The sequence below is a fragment of the Podarcis vaucheri genome, assembly GCF_965113315.1.
Source record: "Podarcis vaucheri genome assembly, chromosome: 13".
NCBI lineage: Eukaryota > Metazoa > Chordata > Lepidosauria > Squamata > Lacertidae > Podarcis > Podarcis vaucheri.
The window spans coordinates 7,002,553-7,021,409 of NC_138751.1; the positions used below are offsets into that span (position 1 = coordinate 7,002,553).

General features: G+C 54.2%; 2 protein-coding genes across 6 annotated transcripts in view; one reads left to right on the forward strand and one right to left on the reverse strand.

Annotated features, from left to right (window-relative positions):
* Nucleotides 1-15,904, forward strand: part of ZFHX2 (zinc finger homeobox 2) — a 33,370-nt gene extending 17,466 nt beyond the window's left edge. The window contains exons 3-10 of one of the 3 annotated variants that reach the window (XM_082197459.1): nucleotides 160-659; nucleotides 974-1,274; nucleotides 2,890-2,955; nucleotides 3,746-3,792; nucleotides 4,977-5,177; nucleotides 7,029-7,161; nucleotides 8,634-12,101; nucleotides 13,407-15,904. In XM_082197459.1, coding sequence (XP_082053585.1) covers nucleotides 160-659; nucleotides 974-1,274; nucleotides 2,890-2,955; nucleotides 3,746-3,792; nucleotides 4,977-5,177; nucleotides 7,029-7,161; nucleotides 8,634-12,101; nucleotides 13,407-14,245 — 5,555 coding nt within the window. In that variant the 3' untranslated portion in view covers nucleotides 14,246-15,904. The remainder of the gene's footprint in view (nucleotides 1-159; nucleotides 660-973; nucleotides 1,275-2,889; nucleotides 2,956-3,745; nucleotides 3,793-4,976; nucleotides 5,178-7,028; nucleotides 7,162-8,633; nucleotides 12,102-13,406) is intronic. The other 2 variants (XM_082197461.1, XM_082197460.1) reach the window with 2 other exon arrangements.
* The window catches only part of THTPA (thiamine triphosphatase), a 61,620-nt gene that overhangs the window by 26,367 nt on the left and 16,396 nt on the right, over nucleotides 1-18,857 (reverse strand). The gene's annotated exons all lie outside the window — the stretch shown is intronic.

Genomic DNA, 18,857 nt, shown 5'->3' on the forward strand with positions numbered 1-18,857 from the left:
ACGCCGGCTCCCTCGGCCAATAAAGCGAGATGAGCGCCACAACCCCAGAGTAGGTCACGACTGGACCTAATGGTCAGGGGTCCCTTTAACTTTACCTATGTGTAAAAACTAATAATAATAATAATAATGTTTTGAAGTGTGTCCCCTCTCCGTCCATAGGCAGTCATTCTGCCACCCTTCTCCCCACAGCTCCTGCATCGCTCTCTCCAGAGCCCGCCCCACCTTCTCCGCTGCCGCCCCACTCTGCGCCAGACCTGGGGGGTCCCCAGAGGCTGTTTGGGTGCCTGGTGTGCCAAGCCTTCAACACGGACAGCCTGGAAGCGCTCCTGAGGCATGCGTCGGCCCCCCGCTCGCTGCCCGAGGCCGAGTGGAAGGAGGTGTCGGGCGACTTGCACCGCTGCCGGCTCTGCGCCTACGGCACCCAGCTGAAGGCCAACTTCCAGCTGCACCTCAAGACCGACAAGCACGCCCTCAAGTACCAGCTGGCGGCCCACCTGCGCGAAGGGGGCAGCCTCGGGGCCCACATGGGGGCGGAGCTTCCACTCGGCCCGCCCCTCCACCTGCACTGCAATCTCTGCGAATACGAGACCAACAGCAAGGAAAAGATGAGGCTGCACGTGGCGGGGGCTGGCCACCAGGAGGCGCTGCAAGGCTACAAGGTGCCTGGGTCTGAGGGGAGTAGGCGGGGCTTGTGGGTGACATAGGGAGTGGCCTTCCTCCAACTCCCGCCAAAATGGGGGAGGAGCTAAGCTGTCCCTTTCAGGGTGTTTCTAACAGGGAGTGGGTGGAGCCAAGCAGAAAGGGGTGGGGCCACCGGAATGGGAGGGGCTTTAGAGGAATGGAGGCATGCCATAAGGAAAAGGGTAGGAGCGAGAAGGGGCAGGTGGGATCCATTTCTCAGAGGGAGCCACCTGGAACATTGAACGGGTCCTATGTCCTTGCTATCTGCAATTCTTTCCTTCTCTCCTGCTAGTTCCTCCTGGAAATGGAGGCCACATCGGCAGCGCCGCCAGGCCCCGAACCTGCCCCGTTCCGCTGCCTCCTTTGCAACACGGACGCGCCGAACCGCCTGGCCATGATCCAGCACCTCCGGTCTCCCCAGCACCGCGACTCCCATGGCCAGTGGCGCCTGCAGCTCCTCCAGAACGGAGAAGGCACCCCGGGCCTCGAGAGATACATCTGCTTTGCTCCCGCCAACCCCGCTGGTAACGGCCCTGCAGCTTGGCCATGGCGGGCACCCCGTGCCGCCGGAGAGGGTGGCAAACCCGCAGAAGGTGCCAGGCTGCAGATTTGCACTGAATGAAGGGCATGAATGGTGGATGGTGGGGAATAGCAGCAATAGTAGTAGGGGCTGAAATGTTGAGGGTTGACAGTTGGGAGAGAAAAGAAACAGCAATTCTTGCAAATGTTCAAAGTGGCAAGGCTGTGGGAGGTTTTTTTTTTGGGGGGGGGTGGAGAACTGAAGGTCGGATACCGAATACTCTTTCATTCCTCCATTGTCTGCCCGCCTTCTCCCCCCCTTCTCTCTTTCACACCCCCTTTGCTTCGCCACGTCTTCCCCTTTTGCTCTGCGTTTAATGCATGCCTGTGTCCGCAGATATTCAAGCGAGAAGCTGCTGAACACTCCATCCTCCTCTTCTTCCACCGCCGCCAACCTCCCTCTCCTTCTCTCCCTCCCCCTCCCCCCCCCAGCTTCATAATGGATTATGACAGATACTGGGGTGGTTGCCTAGCAACCCGCAGGAAGAATGAAGGAGAGGAGAAATGAGAAAGAGAGATGTAGGGACCGCAGCCGGGCGGGGGGAGGGAGAGGAAGAGAGGGAAAAGGGAAGAGAGAAAGAAATAGGGAGGAAGGATAGAGATCGCCTTTCCTTCCTTCCTCCCCTTCTCCTAGCTGGTAGCTGCCCTCATCCACCTCCCGTCAGGTGCCCAGGGCGGGCACCCCCCCCACGTGATGCGAGTTGGCCTCGTTCCCAGCTTCAAATTTATCTTTCAAAACATTGTTGACCCTGCAAATGTTCCGCCTCCCCCTAACGCACACCTGAGAGTGTGCAGAAGTGTCAACAAGGATCAGCTGCATAAAATGCATTTAAAATGTGGGAAGGGGAGCTGTGTGGGTCATGGGGAGGCTAGTGAGGGGGTCCAGTCCTGAGGGCAGATTCCAAGCCAAAAGATGGGAATGGGTGGCTTTGGCTGGGTGGGTAAAGCAGTCCTGGATAAGGGATCATTTTTAATTTTTTGGAGCAGAGACCTCAGTAGAAGCGAGAACATAGGATGCGGGTGTCCGGGGTGGATGGCTGCTTATGTGGGGAAGGCATATGGGGAGATCTGAAGCAGTTAGGACAAGGCAATAGGAAAAGTGTGCACCGGGAAAGGGGGGGGGGGGTTTGCCGGATGAGAACACTCTGCGTTGTGAGAAATGGAGGTCTTAACATCTTGGCGGGTGTATTGAATAGTGTTAATTGAGTTGCCAATGGCAGTGAGGTTGCTACTGCCGGGCGGGAAGGCAAGTCCGTTCGATATTAACGATCCCACTTGGGTTGAGAGTTTAATTAGTCTCTGACGAGGATAAAGTCCTGGATCGTGCGTCACGCCGGCTCTTGCAGCGTCGGCGGCGGAATTCCCTCCTCTCTTGTCTCCCTCTACCCCCACCCCACCCCCAGGTTCCCCACCTTCCAAACTCCCAGGTGAAAGAGGAGGAGCAGGAATATCGGCCAGGCTATCTGGGTGGTGGAGGTCTCTGGAAGTTGGGCCACAGCTCCCATCATTCCTGACTGTAGGCCATGCTGGCTGGGGGCTGGGGGAGTCCAACAGCGTCTGGAAAGCCCACCCCCCATTTCCCTTCTCCCTCCACCCCGCACCCACGTGTGGTTCTCTCCCCATCTCTAGGGAAAGAAACAGTGCTGGAGACCTTGCCCCCCGAAAAGGAAACGCAGAGTAAACCCCAGGCGGCTGGTGAGTGACTCCTCCCCTCTTGTGCAAAGCCACGCCCACTGGCGAGGTTGCTGCTCCTTGAAGCCACGCCTACATTGCTGGCCATGCCCCTAACCCCTCCCTCGTGGCGGCAGCCCATGCGAAAGGCTCCTCCCATTCAGGGGTGCCAAACACCCCAAATGTTTGTGCCCCTCTTGATTCCCCCAGCGCCACCCTCGCTTAAGGAGGCGGTGTCCTGTTGAAAGGTACAGCGATCCCCAACCAGGGCGGCTGTAGTACCAGGAATATGAGGAAAAGACCCTGCAATGCCTTCCCTCGGTTTTGAGTGTTGTCTAAGTGCAGAGACCCATTTTGCCACCGCGGCTTCTGCAAAAGGAATAATACCAGGGGTATTTGTGGGCGAGTCCCAGCAAGTCTCACTCCTCGCTTCCGTGAGGCTGGCTGTTTTTATTATCCTTATTAAATTTATTACCTGCCCTTCTCCAGCTGGTCCCAGGGCGGGTTATGGCGATTTTTAAAAAAAATCAGCATTTCAAATATCTTGCGCTTGCAAGGAATAGGGATAGTTACATTGAGCGGGGGCCCGCCAAGGCATCCTTTTAAGGGTGCCTGATTCAATGCCCCCCCCAATTCCGCTGTCCCCACTGCAGTGGGAGGGGGGTGTCCTTGCCTTGTACCACCCTCAAGAACCCCTCTCTCATCACATACCTCCATCAGGCCTCAAAGCCCCTTGGAGCTTTTAACCGCCATTTTGAAAGTGTCTGCAGGAAAACACCATAACGTTTCCCCCCGCTTTCTTTCCTTCCTGCAGGTTCTGACGAGACTGAAACGAAAGCCGGAGGTGTGGGAGACACTACAGTGAGTGGTGCTTATTGGGGGGCTTTGCGGGGGGTGGGCAGAGGTGGGGGAATCACACAGTGTCTCTGAAGCCTCCATCTCCTCCATTTTAACCCTCTCTCTACACGATTCAACGGCGGCAGCCTCAAACATCCCCGCGAAACTTCACTTGGCAGATTAGATTTTTTTTCTTGCTTGCTTGCTTGTTCCTGGTGGGGGGCCAAATGGTTGAATTAAAAACAGAAATTCAGCATCTCTGCCTAGCGGGGTGGGGGGGTGGGGAGGGGAATGAGATCCACCCTGATGAAACAAATTGGGCATGACCAGCTGTGAAATACACAATGTTAACCGTACCACTGCATCTTCAAAGCCCTTTTCGTGAATGGGATTGTCCGCTTATACTGGTCCCATCCTGTTAACATTGAATTGCCATGCATCCAGGGGTTTGGAAAACCCACTTCTCAGTCTGTTCTGACGCCACCTTTGCCCAGCCCAGAAAGGCCCGTGATTCTCAAGATGAAAACGCTGCCAAGGCTGTGCAGACGTGATCAGATCGGTCCTTGCAACAAGCCCTTCGATGTTAACTAGCGTTGGGTTTATTATGCCAGTTTTACAGCTGCCCCACACTGAGCACACGGGCGCGGACCTGGCGGTCCAGGAAAGGAAAAAAAACCTCTCATTTTCGCTCAGCTCAACCCTTGACCCGCCTTGTCCTTTCTGCAGATACCAATCAGCCCTTAGGTGAAATCCTGACACAGACACTTTCATGTCTCTCTTTGATCATTCAGCCTAAGGCCTTTAAGCCACACACGTTCCCTGGTCTGCAGCTTAGGGCACTAGCTTGCTTGCGTGTAAGAAAAGGCAATATTTTGGGGGGTGGGGAGGGGAGAGAGTTTATTTATTTTATTCCGAAGATGGCGCAGAACCAAGATGAGCAGGTGGGAGCAAGCATGTGTCAGCTCCTTCTTTTTAATGATTACTAATCGCCCTTTGTGATTTCCCTATTAAAAACTTTTTGTTTTCTTTCGTTCTGCCTACACCGACACGCCTCCTCCCTCAAATCCTCAATAAGATATATATGCAAATCCCCCTTTTCCCCCCCAGGTGCCAGGAAGAGACAGACTCCTGCTTCCTGGAGCTAACGTTTTCTTTTCTCGGACCTCCATCTCTCCCCCCCCCCCTTTCACCTTCTTCCGGCCAAGCAGGTGTTCTGCTGCCCCTACTGCAATTACACCGACCAATCAGCCGAAGCCGTCCGGGCTCACACCGTCTCCCAGCATGCCGTGCAGCCCAAATTCCGATGCCCGCTCTGCCAGGAGCAGCTGGTCGGGCGCACCAACCTCCACTTCCACCTCAGCCACATTCACAACGTGGTGCCCGAATGCGTGGAGAAGCTGCTTCTGGTGGTGAGTTGATAGCTCAGTGGGCAGCTCTCCCTGCCCCGCTTAATGTTGGAAGCATATTAAGGGTGGAGGGGATACAATCGCAGAAAATCATAGAAGCATAGAATCATAGAGTTGGAAGAGACCACAAGGGCCATCGAGTCCAACCCCCTGCCAAGCAGGAAACACCATCAGAGCACTCCTGACATATGGTTGTCAAGCCTCTGCTTAAAGACCTCCAAAGTAGGAGACTCCACCACACTCCTGGGCAGCAAATTCCACTGTCGAACAGCTCTTACTGTCAGGAAGTTCTTCCTAATGTTTAGGTGGAATCTTCTTTCTTCTAGTTTGGATCCATCTCTCCGTGTCCGCTTCTCTGGAGCAGCAGAAAACAACCTTTCTCCCTCCTCTATGTGACATCCTTTTATATATTTGAACATGCCTATCATATCACCCCTTAACCTCCTCTTCTCCAGGCTAAACATGCCCAGCTCCCTTAGCCGTTCCTCATAAGGCATCGTTTCCAGGCCTTTGACCATTTTGGTTGCCCTCCTCTGGACACGTTCCAGTTTGTCAGTGTCCTTCTTGAATTGTGGTGCCCAGAACTGGACACAGTGCTCCAGGTGAGGTCTGACCAGAGCAGAATACAGGGGCACTATTACTTCCCTTGATCTAGATGCTATACTCCTATTGATGCAGCCCAGAATTGCATTGGCTTTTTTAGCTGCTTTTTCATGTGCCACTAACCCTTTGCAGGTAATTCAGCAGGTGAAGCTTTCCCTTCTCTGGAAAGCTTGACCTGTTGGGCCTGTGCCCGTCACGCTGCTGTCAAAGAGATGGGGACTGCTTGACAAAAGGGGCTTGGGAAGGTGTGGGGACCCAGTGGTGAGGACAACGGGGGGTTATTGGGTTCTTCTTTTTATTTCGATTACAGTAGTACCTTGGTTCTCAAACTTTATCCGTTCCGGAAGCCTGTTCCAAAACCAAAGCTTTCCAAACCAAGGCGCACTTTCTCATAGAAAGTAATGGAAAACGGATTATTCCGTTCCAGACTTTTAAAAACAACCCCTGAAACAGCCATTTAACATGAATTTTACTATCTAACGAGACCACTGAGCCATAAAATGAAAGCAATAATCAATGTACTGAACTATAAAATAAATAAGACAGTATTGTAGATGATAAAAAAATACTTTTTTTTCTTACCTCCACTGATGATAGTCATTGTTTGGATGGGGGGCTTTTATCCATTTCCGCAGGCACACAATCAATCCATCAGTAGCTGAACTGTCACAAAAACAAATTAACCAAAAAAGCCTCAGAAACAAAAACCACAAAATAAATAGCAAAAACAAAAGCGCCAAACTTAATCCGTTCTTGAAGTCCGTTTGACTTCCGAAATGTTCAAAAACCAAGGCGCGGCTTCTGATTAGTGCAGGCGCCCCAGCAACAACAGCTGACAGCCGCACTGGACGTTTGGCTTCCGGGTTTTCGGCGTTTGAGTACCAATGCGTTTGAGAATCAAGGTGCCACTGTATGTATCTTGAGGTTTTATATTTTGATTTTGTTTTGTGAGCCAACCTGAGACCTTCCGGGTATAGGGTGGTATATAAATCATCATCATCATCATCAACATCCAGAGAGCCAAGTGGGGGCGTCATTAGGAGGGAGGTGTTTGTGGCTCCACTGACTGGTGAGCTTTAGCCTGTTTCCACCATTCGTGAAATGGCCGCAGCAGCATTCTGTAAATACTTTATAAATTGGGGAGTTCGGCATCCCTGCTCCAAATGATCACTAATAACTGGTTCCTCCCTTCCCCAGCCCGCCTTTGGCTCATATAATTCTGCCTTTTCTTCTTCTTGACCTTCTCTCCAGGCCACTACTGTGGAAATGACCTTTGCCACCAAAGTTATCCCCGGCCTCAACCTCCCTCCTGACCCACTAAAGCCCGGCGGGACGCCCAGCTCAGAGCAGGGGGCTGGGAACGAACCTGAAAGCCCTCTTGCTGGTAAGTAGTGTGTGGGCTGCAAAGAGAGGAGCTTTCACCTTTCACCCGCTAAGGGTAGCATCAAGATGCCAGGGATTTCGTGGCAGCCTGCTTGACCCTAACCTCCCCTTCCTGGCAACCCTTGCCCCCCCCCCCAAAAAAAATTTAAGCAGGAAGAAGCAGCTACTGGCAGGACTAATCAACGGCTTTGCCGTGCCTATTCTCAAGCTTCTCTCTCTGGAGGGCATGAGGACTAGAAACCTGCTTCCTGGGAAACTCATAAGGCTTCTTAGGATGCCACAAACGATTGTACTGGTTTGAGAAGCAGTACAAACGCAATCCAATGGTGCACTGACAGAAGCAAAGCATATTAAGTGACACAAGTCCCTCCTGCAGGGCAGGGGCTGTAAACTCCCCAAATATTTAGCCCTCCTAGATATCAGAAATTGGGAATGAGGTCAAGGCAGTACTTGTCCTGCTCCATTTGAACGCGCGCACACCCTACAAAAATTCAAGCAGCTAATGTACACAGATCTACATTTACAGATGAGGCAGGAAGCGTCAAGGTATGGAAAGCGTCGTGGATAAAAAGAATTCCCCCCCCCCCCCAGGCAGTGAGGCCTGCATTTTGCCAGGAAACACACTTGCTCTTAGCAGGTGCCCCTGGGGATTCCCAGCCGTTTTTGGACAAACCCTCTAGCAAACACCTAGGAATTGTGGGGTTGGGAAAGACAGACCAAGCACCATAGAATCGAGGGACTGTAGAGTTGGGTCTCTTCCACAGACAGGGCCAGAGTGACTGTGATGCCAGCCTCCCTGCCCCTGGAGATGCCTGTGGTTCCGGGGAGAGGACGAGGAAAGGGACCACAACGATCACCTAGTCCAACTCTCTGCAGTGCAGGAGTCTTTTGCCCAACATGGGGCTCGAACCCAAGACCCTGAAATTAAGAGTCTCGTGCTAGTTGCTGTACTATTTGCGATCGACTGTGGCAAGCTATGCTTCTGTACCCAGAACCTCCATGCACACACACAAATACATCCTGGCTAGTAAAGGTAAAGGGACCCCTGACCATTAGGTCCAGTTGTGACCGACTCTGGGGTTGCGGCGCTCAACTCGCTTTACTGGCCAAGGGAGCTGGCGTACAGCTTCCGGGTCCTGTGGCCAGCATGACTAAGCCACTTCTGGCGAACCAGAGCAGCGCACGGAAACGCCGTTTACCTTCCCACCAGAGTGGTACCTATTTATCTACTTGCACTTTGATATGCTTTCAAACTGCTAGGTTGGCAGGAGCAGGGACTGAGCAACGGGAGCTCACCCTGTCACGGGGATTCGAACTGCTGACCTTCTGATCGGCAAGTCCTAGGCTCTGTGGTTTAACCCACAACGCTACCCATGTCCCTGTTACATGCTGGCTAAGGAGCGACAAAACAGGCTGCGGAGAAAACTGATGGTAGTTTCTCTCTCTCCTTTTTCTTTCTCTCTCCTACATCAGCACCACTCACAGGGGAGAAATCCTCTCCGGCTCCTGTGCTTGGCCCTGAAACTCCTCCTCCTCCAGCCTCCCCTGCGCCACCTGCTGACCCCCCAGAAAAGCCACCCCCAACCTCTTCTCCACCTCCTCCTCCACTGCCACCGCCGCCACCACCACCACCTCCTCCTTCAGTTGCTCCTCTGGAGTTTGAAGACGAAGATGCTCCTCATCTGAATGCCCCGTTGGAGGAGCCGCCGCCGCCGCTGCCACCGGCTTCAGCCGAGGCTCCAGAGGCCTCTCCGCTCGCCCTGCCCAGCCAAGACCCCCGGCACCCGCTGTCCTACCGCAAGGCGACCAATTTCGCCTTGGATAAGTTCCTCGACCCGGCCCGGCCCTACAAGTGCACGGTGTGCAAGGAGTCCTTCACGCAGAAAAACATCCTCTTGGTCCACTACAACTCCGTCTCCCACCTGCACAAGATGAAGAAGGCCTCGGCCGACCCCTCCGCGCCGTCCCGGGGCGAGCCCGGCGCCGCCGGCGTTCTCCAGCCCTCCTCGGACAAGCCCTACAAGTGCACCACCTGCCGGGTCTCCTACAACCAGAGCTCCACGCTGGAGATCCACATGCGCTCCGTCCTGCACCAGACCCGCTCCCGCGTCGCCAAGATGGAAGCCGCCGGCAAAGCGGAGCTGCCGGCCGCCGAGCCGGATCCCCCGTGTGAAGCGCCGCTGGAAGCGGAAACCCCCAAGCTCCTGGAGGCGGGCTGCGTGCAGGTGCCCACGCTCCCGTTCCTGGCGCCGTCCGCAGCAGAGCTGCAGCGCTTCCCTGCACCATTGTTCACTCCGCCGCTGCTGCCGCCCTTCCCACTAGTTCCAGAGTCGCTCCTGAAACTCCAGCAGCAGCAACAGCAGCTGCTGCTCCCCTTCTACCTGCACGACCTCAAGGTAGCTCCCAAGCTGGCTTTGGCCACCCCGGCACTGACCCTCCCGGCCACGCCACCCGTGCTGCTGCCACCTCTGCCAGCCAAGGAAGAGCAGGCGCCAGCAGCCGCTGCCGGCTCCAAACCGGAGGCGCCAGAAGAGGCCGAAGCTGAGGAGGCCGAGGGGGGCCAGCAAGGGAGCGAGGCATCCCGCACGGCTGCCAAAGCCCTCCTGGAGAACTTTGGGTTTGAGCTGGTGATCCAGTACAACGAGGGGAAGCAGCCTGCCGCCCCTGCCCCGGCCGCACCTCCGCGCCCGCCGGCGGGCAAGCTCTTGTGCGGCGCATGCGGGAAGCAGTTCTCCAACATGCTCATCCTGAAGACGCACGAGGAGCATGTGCACCGGCGGTTCCTGCCCTTTGAGGCGCTCAACCGCTACGCCGCCCAGTTCCGGAAGAGCTATGACAGCATGTATCCCCCTCCGCCGCCGGCACTGCCCATCGAGACAGCCACTGCCACGACTACTGCTCCAACCACTGCCGCTGCCACAGACACCACCACAGTGACTGTGCCAGCCGCCCTGCCCCTGGAGATCCCCCCGCTCTGCCCTCCGTTTTTAATGCAGCCCATGCCAGTGGTGGTGCCGCCGCTAGAGAGCGAGACCCCCCACGTGCCTCCCGAGCGCTTGAAATCCTTGTGGTTCCGGGGGGAGGAAGAGGAAGGTGGCGGTGGGCCCGGGGTTCCCGAGCCTCTTCGCGGGGGCTTCCCATCCACCCGGCGCTTCTCCCGCACCAAGTTCACAGAGTTCCAGTCTCAAGCCCTACAGTCTTTCTTTGAGTGCAGCGCCTACCCCAAAGACGGCGAGGTGGAGCGGCTGTCTGCAATGCTGGGCTTGCCCAACAGAGTCATCGTGGTTTGGTTCCAAAACGCCCGTCAGAAAGCGCGGAAATGCGGCGGGAGCGAGGCCAGCGTGGGGGGTGGAGGTGCTGCGGTGCAGCCCTCCTGCAAGAAATGTCGGGCGTCCTTCCGCTGTATCTTTGAGCTCATGCGCCACCTTAAAAAGTGCTACAATGACCAGCCGGTGGATGCGGAGGGAGAGGGGGCCGAGGAGGAGAACGAAGGCCCCGAGGAAGAGGAGCAGGAGGAGGAGGAAGAAGAAGAGCAGCAGCAGCCGCAGCAACAGCCGCTGCCGGAGCCTTCAGGGGCTGACGGAGAAGCTAAGGTTGACGGCACTGGAGACAAACCTCAGGAGGAGGAGCAACCCACAGCCCCTCCTGAAAGTGCAAGCACCCATCCCTGTGACCACTGCACAGCCAAATTCTCAAGCGCCGACCTCCTCAATATCCACCGTGTTTCTCACATGCCAGCAACCGGCCCTCCGCCAGCCCCGGTTGCCCCCCAGCCTCCCCTGGATTTTGCCCCGCTGGTGTTTGGCGACCGCGCCACCCACCCAGATCCCTCCCGAGCACAGAAGCGGAAGCATGAGGATGGGAGCTTGTCGCCCACTGGCAGCGAGTGCGCCAGTGTGGCGGGAGGGGACAGCGAGCCCCCCCGGGACAAGCGCCTGCGCACCACCATTTTGCCGGAGCAGCTGGAGATCCTGTACCGCTGGTACATGCAGGACTCCAACCCGACCCGCAAGATGCTTGACTGCATCTCCGAAGAGGTTGGGCTCAAGAAGAGGGTGGTTCAAGTGTGGTTCCAGAACACAAGAGCCCGCGAGAGGAAGGGTCAGTTTCGGTGCAATGCCAGCACGGCCAACGCAACCGGCAAGCCCTCGCCGGTGCTCCCCTCCGCCTTCCCAAAATTCAGTCCTCTGCCGCGAGACCCGACCATCCACTACGGAGCGGCCTTCGCGCCCAGCCTCTCTGCGGTGAGCTTACAGCTACCTCCAGCAAAGCCAGAGATTCCTGCGGAGCCACAAGCGCAGGAAGAAGCAGCCGAAGAAGAATTGCCAAAAGAGAACGAAGACCGGAGCCTGTCGGGAGGGGAGATGAGCGACTCGTCTTCCTCCTCCTCCTCGTCGCTGGCCGATCTGGATTTCTCCGGCAGCCGGCGGAGCCGAGGGGCGGACGGTGGCTTTGGAGGCATGCACGACGCTTTGGGCCAGCGCCGGTATCGCACGCAGATGTCCAGCCTGCAGCTGAAGATCATGAAAGTTTGCTATGAGGCCTACCGGACGCCCACCATGCAAGAGTGCGAGGTGCTGGGCGAGGAGATAGGGCTGCCCAAGCGGGTGATCCAAGTGTGGTTCCAGAACGCCAGGGCCAAGGAGAAGAAGGCCAAGGCTGCCAGCGGTGGCGAGGAGGGGCATCCCAGCACTCCATCGCAGGCCGAGTGCCCCTACTGTGAAGTCAAGTACGATTTCTACGTGTCCTGCCGTGGGCACCTCTTCTCCCGCGGGCACCTCGCCCGACTCAAGGAGGCCATCAAGGCCCAGCTCAAGAGCGAGAGCAAGTGCTATGAGCTCGTGCCGGACAAAGGGACGCCATCCCCGACCAGGCTGGGTGCCTCCATGCCTCCCGCCACAGTGCCATCTTCTCTTGGAAACATGGCTCCCTTTGCGCCAGGTGAGTGAGAGGTGGGAAGGAGAGGTAAGTTACGTTCAAGGAGGTTGGGGATAGGGCCTCGTCTTTAAGCCGTGTTACAGGTTCGCCACTCGCTATGGGATCTTTCCAAACCCATATCTGCTTCGCTTCTCTCCAAAAGTATTGCTAGGTCTCCACATTCTGCTCTGACCCTAATCCCCACTTCTGCCATTTTGCGTGGAAATGGCGTCATTTTCATCCCAAGCAGTCGCTCTGTGTGGCATTCTGGTTCTCCACACAATCTTTCTCTTCTCCCAACTTTTTTTCCCGTTTCTTCCCACTAGCATAGCCTTTCCTTCCCCCTGTCCCGTCCCTGAGGCTTCCATTGTGCACGTTGGGAGTAGGTTGAGGTGAAAATGGCGCCGAAATCTCCTCTTCCCCCTGCATCTGGGGTGGTTCATTGAGAGTGGTAGTTGGTGTCTTGTTACCAGAATGAGAGGGCGTCCATCTCAGCAACCAGAGGAAGCAGATGTTGGGTTGTGGAATTGTAGAATTGTAGAGGATCATCTAGTCCAACCCCCTGCAAGACCCAACGTGGGACTCGAACCCCTAATAAATAATAATAATAATAAATTTATTATTTATACCCTGCCCATCTGGCTTGGTTTCCCCAGCCACTCTGGGTGGCTTCCAACAAAATATTTAAAATGCAATAAAACATCAAACATTAAAAACTTCCCTAAACAGGGCTGCCTTTAGATGTCTTCTAAAAGTCAGATAGTTGTTAATTTCCTTGACATCTGGTGGGAGGGTGTTCCACAGGGCAGGCGCCACCACCGAGAAGGCCCTCTGCTTGGTTCCCTGCAACCTCACTTCTCGCAGGGAGGGGAACCACCAGAAGGCCCTCAGAGCTGGACCTCAGTGTCTGGACTGAACAATGGGGGTGGAGACCATAGCTGTCAACGTTTCCCTTTTATCAAGGGAAATTCCCCTATTCCTAATAGGATTTCCCTTTAAAAAAGGGAAAAGTTGACAGCTATGGTGGAGACGCTCCTTCAGGTATACTGGGCCGAGGCCGTTTAGAGCTTTAAAGGTCAGCACCAACACTTTGAATTGTGCTCGGAAACGTACTGGGAGCCAGTGTAGGTCTTTCAAGAGATTAACCCTGAGCTTAAGAGTTTCATGCTCCCCGCCTGAGCTATCCCAGGAGGGTTGGGCTGGGCTCTCCCGTCGTCCTGCAATGACTCTGTCCCTAAGGCTTTGAAGCAGGGAGCCAGTGGAGAAAGGCAACATTGAGGAAACAGGTGGAGGCAGCACACAACTCACCCCTCTTTTCTCTCCCAACAGGCCCTTCCTCTTCCTCCTCCGGGGCCCTGAGCACCCCTTTGGCCTCCACGCAGCCGGGGCCCCCCTTACCTCAGCACCTCACTCCGGAACCAGCCCAGCTTGGCCCCTCCACAGAGCCGCCGGCACCTGCTCCAGAGACTTCCCCGGGCGACGGCCAGGCAGACCCCGCCTCCAGCTCAGCCCAGGAACCCTCCGTGCCCTCCACTGCCGCGGTGAAGAACCTCAAGACGTTGAAGGCCGCCGTGCCGGCCTTGCTGGGAGGCCAGTTCCTGCCCTTCCCGTTGCCGGCGGCAGCCACGGCAGCAGCCCCCTCGCTCTTTGGGGCGCAGCTGCCCGGAGCCTACTTCCAGCAGCTCTACGGCATGAAGAAGGGGCTGTTCCCCATGAACCCCGTCATACCTCAGACGCTTATGGGGCTGCTGCCCAGCCCCCTGCTCCCGACGCCCATGCCCGAGCCGCCCGTTGAGGTGCCCGAGGCCCCCGGCATCTCCACGGTTGACGTGACTCACCAGTACCTCTGCCGCCAGTGCAAGGCGGCCTTTGAGAGCGAGGGGGCCGCCGCCGCCCACCAGGCCACTTTCTGCTACTTTGGGCGCCAGCCCCCCGCGGCCCCGCCCCCCCTGCGGGTGCCCGTGTGCACCTACCACTGCCTGGCCTGTGAGGTGCTTGTGAGCGGGCGCGAGGCCCTGGGGGCCCACCTTCGCTCCAGCGCTCACCGGCGCAAGGCCGGATCCAACGCAGCAACCGCATCGGTGTTTGCCAAAGAGGAATCCAAATTACCTCACTCGGACTCCAGCCCAAAAAGTAACGCTACCTCTACGACACTACTAGCTTTATAGAGACGGATGCTACACTGCCACCGACCGAGAGAGAAGGACTAAGCAACCAACCCACTAGCCAACCAGCCGGCGGAGGGAAGGGCGCCCGCCTGGCGTGCCCTGTGCCCTCTGCCCATACCAAACGCCCATCACGCAGCCCCCCGCCACCAGTAAACTCAAGAAACGACACCCAGTTGCCCGAAGGCCACGCTCTTCCCAGACCCCTGGGTAGCCATGTGGGCAAAGCTGGACCCAGATGTTCAGCCGTCCCACCCCACTCCCCCAACCCCACCGCCATCTTGAGGGAAGACCAGTTGACCTGGTGCGGAACAGAAATGCAGCCTGCCGCCTGAGGAGCCCCCCCAACAGTGCCCACCTCAGAAATGCCTTGCGCTCTGCATGGAGCGCAGAAGCTGTTCTCCTCTGCCACCCACCGTGCCCCTCGCCCTCCCGGCCCTGTGCACCGGCCGACGCCAGTTCCCAGGGTCTCTCCTCCCAGAAAGGGTTCCTGGATCCTGGATCCGACATGGGTGCCCAACCCATCGCCTTCCCGCAGTCCCTTCACACATGCCTGTGTATTCCAGAGTCTTCCACCTCCTGTGGCGTACACATGTACCTCACATGAGAGAGGCACGAGAGGCTCTCACTGTCTATGGTTCAGGTCTCGGTGTCCTCCATGTTTTCCCTCAAGGGTCCCCAGGCATCTCAACAGGTGTTCCTTGGGATGCCGACCCCAGCGGGGAGGACCCCCTTTCCCTCGCCCGCGGCGCCGTCTCCTCGTGTCAACGGGAGCTTCCCAGAATCCTTTGCCCAAAGTCCTACCCCTCATGTGTGCGAGAACCACACTCCTGCCCATCCCGCCCATCTCCACACACGCTTGTGACCGCTGCCGGCACACCTGTCGCACGCCCTCGTGCAAACCTGGTCTCCTCTCCCTCCCTCTCTCGCTCTCTCACACACACCTGCTTAGAGATCCTTCTCTCACTCTCTCTCACCTTCCACCCTTTTACTGTGTTATTACCGACTTGAGAAAGGCCAAAAAAAAAAAAGCAAACAAAAATAATGGACGGAAAGAAAGTTATTAACCCAAGGAAACAAAACTTAAGGGGGGGAGGGGGGCAAAGATGAGAAACTGAGTCCCCAACCCCACACCCCCAACCCCTCCTAGAGCATGTGCTGCCCATTGTGTATAATAATTCCCGTCCTGAACGGATGGACAGACTCCCGAACTTGTTGATGGATTTTGAACGACTTGAACAGCAACCAAACTGGGGAAGAAAGGCACCTCTCCCTCTTCTTTCCTGCCATTTTTTCCCTCTTCTCTCTCTCTCTCTCCTCCTCCTCCTCCTCGTCCCCAGTTGGGTCTCTGCCCGCACTGAGGAACCAAATAAAACTAACAACCTCGCTGTCTTTTTCCTCCTGATAGACGTGACTTCCGTCTCCGCGCGGGAAACGACACACAAAAAAAAAACCCTACTCCGATGGCTTTAAAAAAAGAAAGAAAGAGAAGAAAATAATAATAATAAAATAAAACCAGAAGGATCCTCCCGTCTACACACACACAGTTACCTGCCACGTGCTGGTGTGCCGACGTCCTTGCAAAAAAGAAAAAAGGAAAAAAAAAAGAACACAAAAAACCCTCTTTATGAATCCAAAGCTCTTTAAAAAAAAAAAAAACTTCTATACAATAACCAAAAAGAAAACCAACAGTTTGAGAGAGAGACTACCCACCAACAAAAAGGAATAATAAAAAGCAAACTGGAAATAATCTTTTTTTAAAAGAAAAAGACATATGACGACGATGACGAAGAAGAAGAAGAAAAGTTACGCCCTCACGTTTTTCTTCCTCCTTTGTGTCCGTTCTTTTGGGGTTCCTTCTCCCGTTCTTTTCTTTCCCCAACCCTGTCCCCCCCCCCTCTTCCGACCTGCCAAGTGTTTTTTAGGCCCTCTCCCACTTAAAACAAAGATGGACAAGAATTTTAAGAAGTTGATGGAAGTGGAAACCTGTGGGGTAGAGAAGGGGGGATTACAAAAAAGAAAGAATCCCCCACAAAAATAACCAAACGAACTACATTTGGGGCGTCCAAAGGGGGTGGGCTCCTACAGCGGCTCACCCTCCGAGACCACCCCGTTTTCCTCAGACTGCCCCCCTTCTCCCCACAACTCTGCGCCCCAGAACGGGGCGAGGGAAAATGTCTTTCTGTTGTGTATTTAAAGGGGGGGATGGGGTACAATAAAAAAATTAAAAAGAAATAAAAATTATATTAAAGAGATGGTCTGCGGGGGGAACATGCTTTTGGCAGGGTGGTGGTTGGGTGAATATATTTGTGCGGGGAGAGGGAAGAGAGTAAAAGCACCGAAGAATCGACAAATATTGGATACTGATCTAAGGTCTGGCTTTTTCCTGTGAAGCAGGGAAAGTTTCTTTCATGTGCACCCAAAACGACTTTTTTAAAAAAATGTGAATTCCTTGATCTAGGGGTTTATTTGCACAGTGCCAATGAATGTGGGTTGTTGTTCTTATTATTTATTAAATCTATATAGCGACCTTCGTCACAAGGTCTCAGGGCAGGGTCACCGAATAAAATACAAGATAAAAACACAAGTAGATAATTAAAACCAAAGCAGTATCACCCTCCCTCCCTTATTAACAAGGGGGATGGCAGGACTTAGCTGCTTCTGTTTTAGTCGGTAACTGATCATCCATATACCTTGAGAAAGCAGTGCCACAAAACGGGCGCACTAAAGATTTGAAATCCTGTGGTACAGGAGGGCCACAAAAGGGTTTTCTGTTTTTTTTTCCTGGGTCCTCCAACACACTTGAAAAAGAGGGCACGGATTTGCATGACATTTGCGTCTGCTTTGTGTCATTCCTGACCGGCAGAATTCGAACGCACCACACTTCCGCCCCCAAATTGTATTTCCAAACTAGAAAGAGCTGAACCTTCTTAATTCCTGCCTGCCACACAGCTGTTGAAGGCTGGCTTTCAATGCCAACCCTAAGCCCAAACCTAGTCCTGTACCCAGTTACCTGGGAGTAAGACCTATTAAGCACATAGGTAGTCCCTTCTTACGTATACCACTATACTGCAAATTGCCTATACAGTGAATTCTTATTGCTTGTTGTTTATGCCGAAGCCTCTTTCTTTGCAGATTATTATTATTATTATTATTATTATTATTATTATTATTATTGCATTGCCATCTGAAGGTGGGGGGAATTCCTTTAACATCCGCCTGGACTCACTGTGTATAGAGTATTTGCAGGAAACAGCTCAGACAAACCCACCAGAGGAAAGACGCATCCTAGTTGCTGCAGGGAAAGGGGAAATTATGGAGATCCCAAGGATGAGAAAATTGAGACAGAAGAAGGGAATCGGCAGCTCTTTGAGACTCTGGGGATTTCTCTGGCCGGGTGTCCAAACAGCTCCCTTGTCAATCACAGCTATGACTTCACTCATTGGCTAAAAACCAAAAGGCGGGAGCAGCCAGGCTGGCTCATCTATTAAAAAATGCTTATAAGAACAATTGCAGATTTGCTTCATAACTTTCTTTCTAGATGGGCTAGAGACTTTAGCACTGACTGTTATCTGCCTCTCCATAACGCTGCTAATAATGGGTGCAAACCCCAATCAAATCTCAAACCCTGTGATTTAATGCAAAAATGTTCTAAAACAATTTTGCTTAGCAAGAAATGTGCGTGGAAAGAAAAACAATATTGTTTTCCAACCGGCGCCAGTTTCTTAGCAGGCGATCCAAATATTCTGAAATTTGTAAGGTTGATTTGGAGGGGGAAACCCTACAAAGAAATCCAAACCAGCTACTGGTTTAAACTAAGTTCACCAGTAAGGCATTATTCTGATTCTTTTTTCATTTCCATACCGTCAGGTGCTCTTGAGAGTTTTCTGTTGGACGAAAAGCAGGGCAGACTTTCGAAAATTAAACAAGGTCTCTGGCATCAGGCAAGACGGCTGCCCTCTCCTAGCTATGCTGTCCTCCTAAACACCATGGTTTTTGCCAAAATTCGGTCACACTAGAGTGTGACCAAGGAACGGAAGTCAGGAAGAGGCTGTGCAAGATAGCAGAGGAGATTCTCAGTGGCTGAGATCAACTAGGAGCAGACTTAGGTCCCCCCCCAAAAAAAATATTCCTCAAGGGGGATCCGTTCTGTTTTGTCTCATAGGAGTGAACGGTGCCCAGGATGGTTAGAAAATAGAATGAGATAATAAGACAACGATTTCAGGAAGCTGGGTGCCACCCCATGGAGGAAGCCCATGGGTCTCTCCCAGCCCTGCCTGGAAGTGACAGAAATTGAACCAGGGACCTTCAGCACGTGGGAAAGATGCTCCACCATGTTGGTGTTTGGTATCTGGGAATCAGGGAGGGGAAAGATTTTCACAGCATGGGAGAGGAGCGTTATCACCTGCTAACAGGCTGCATGTTGGAAAGTCTTTGTCAAGGGCAAAGGGAATATTTTATGTGCAACAGAGCATGAATACCAGCCTACAATGTTGGCTGACCCATTTTTAAAGGCTGGGGATATGAGGTGCAAGCGCACGACTTCTCTGACATCTATTTGGGGCCCTGTCCTTGATCAATCAACTCCCCGTCTATTGTTTTGTAATGGCGGCAG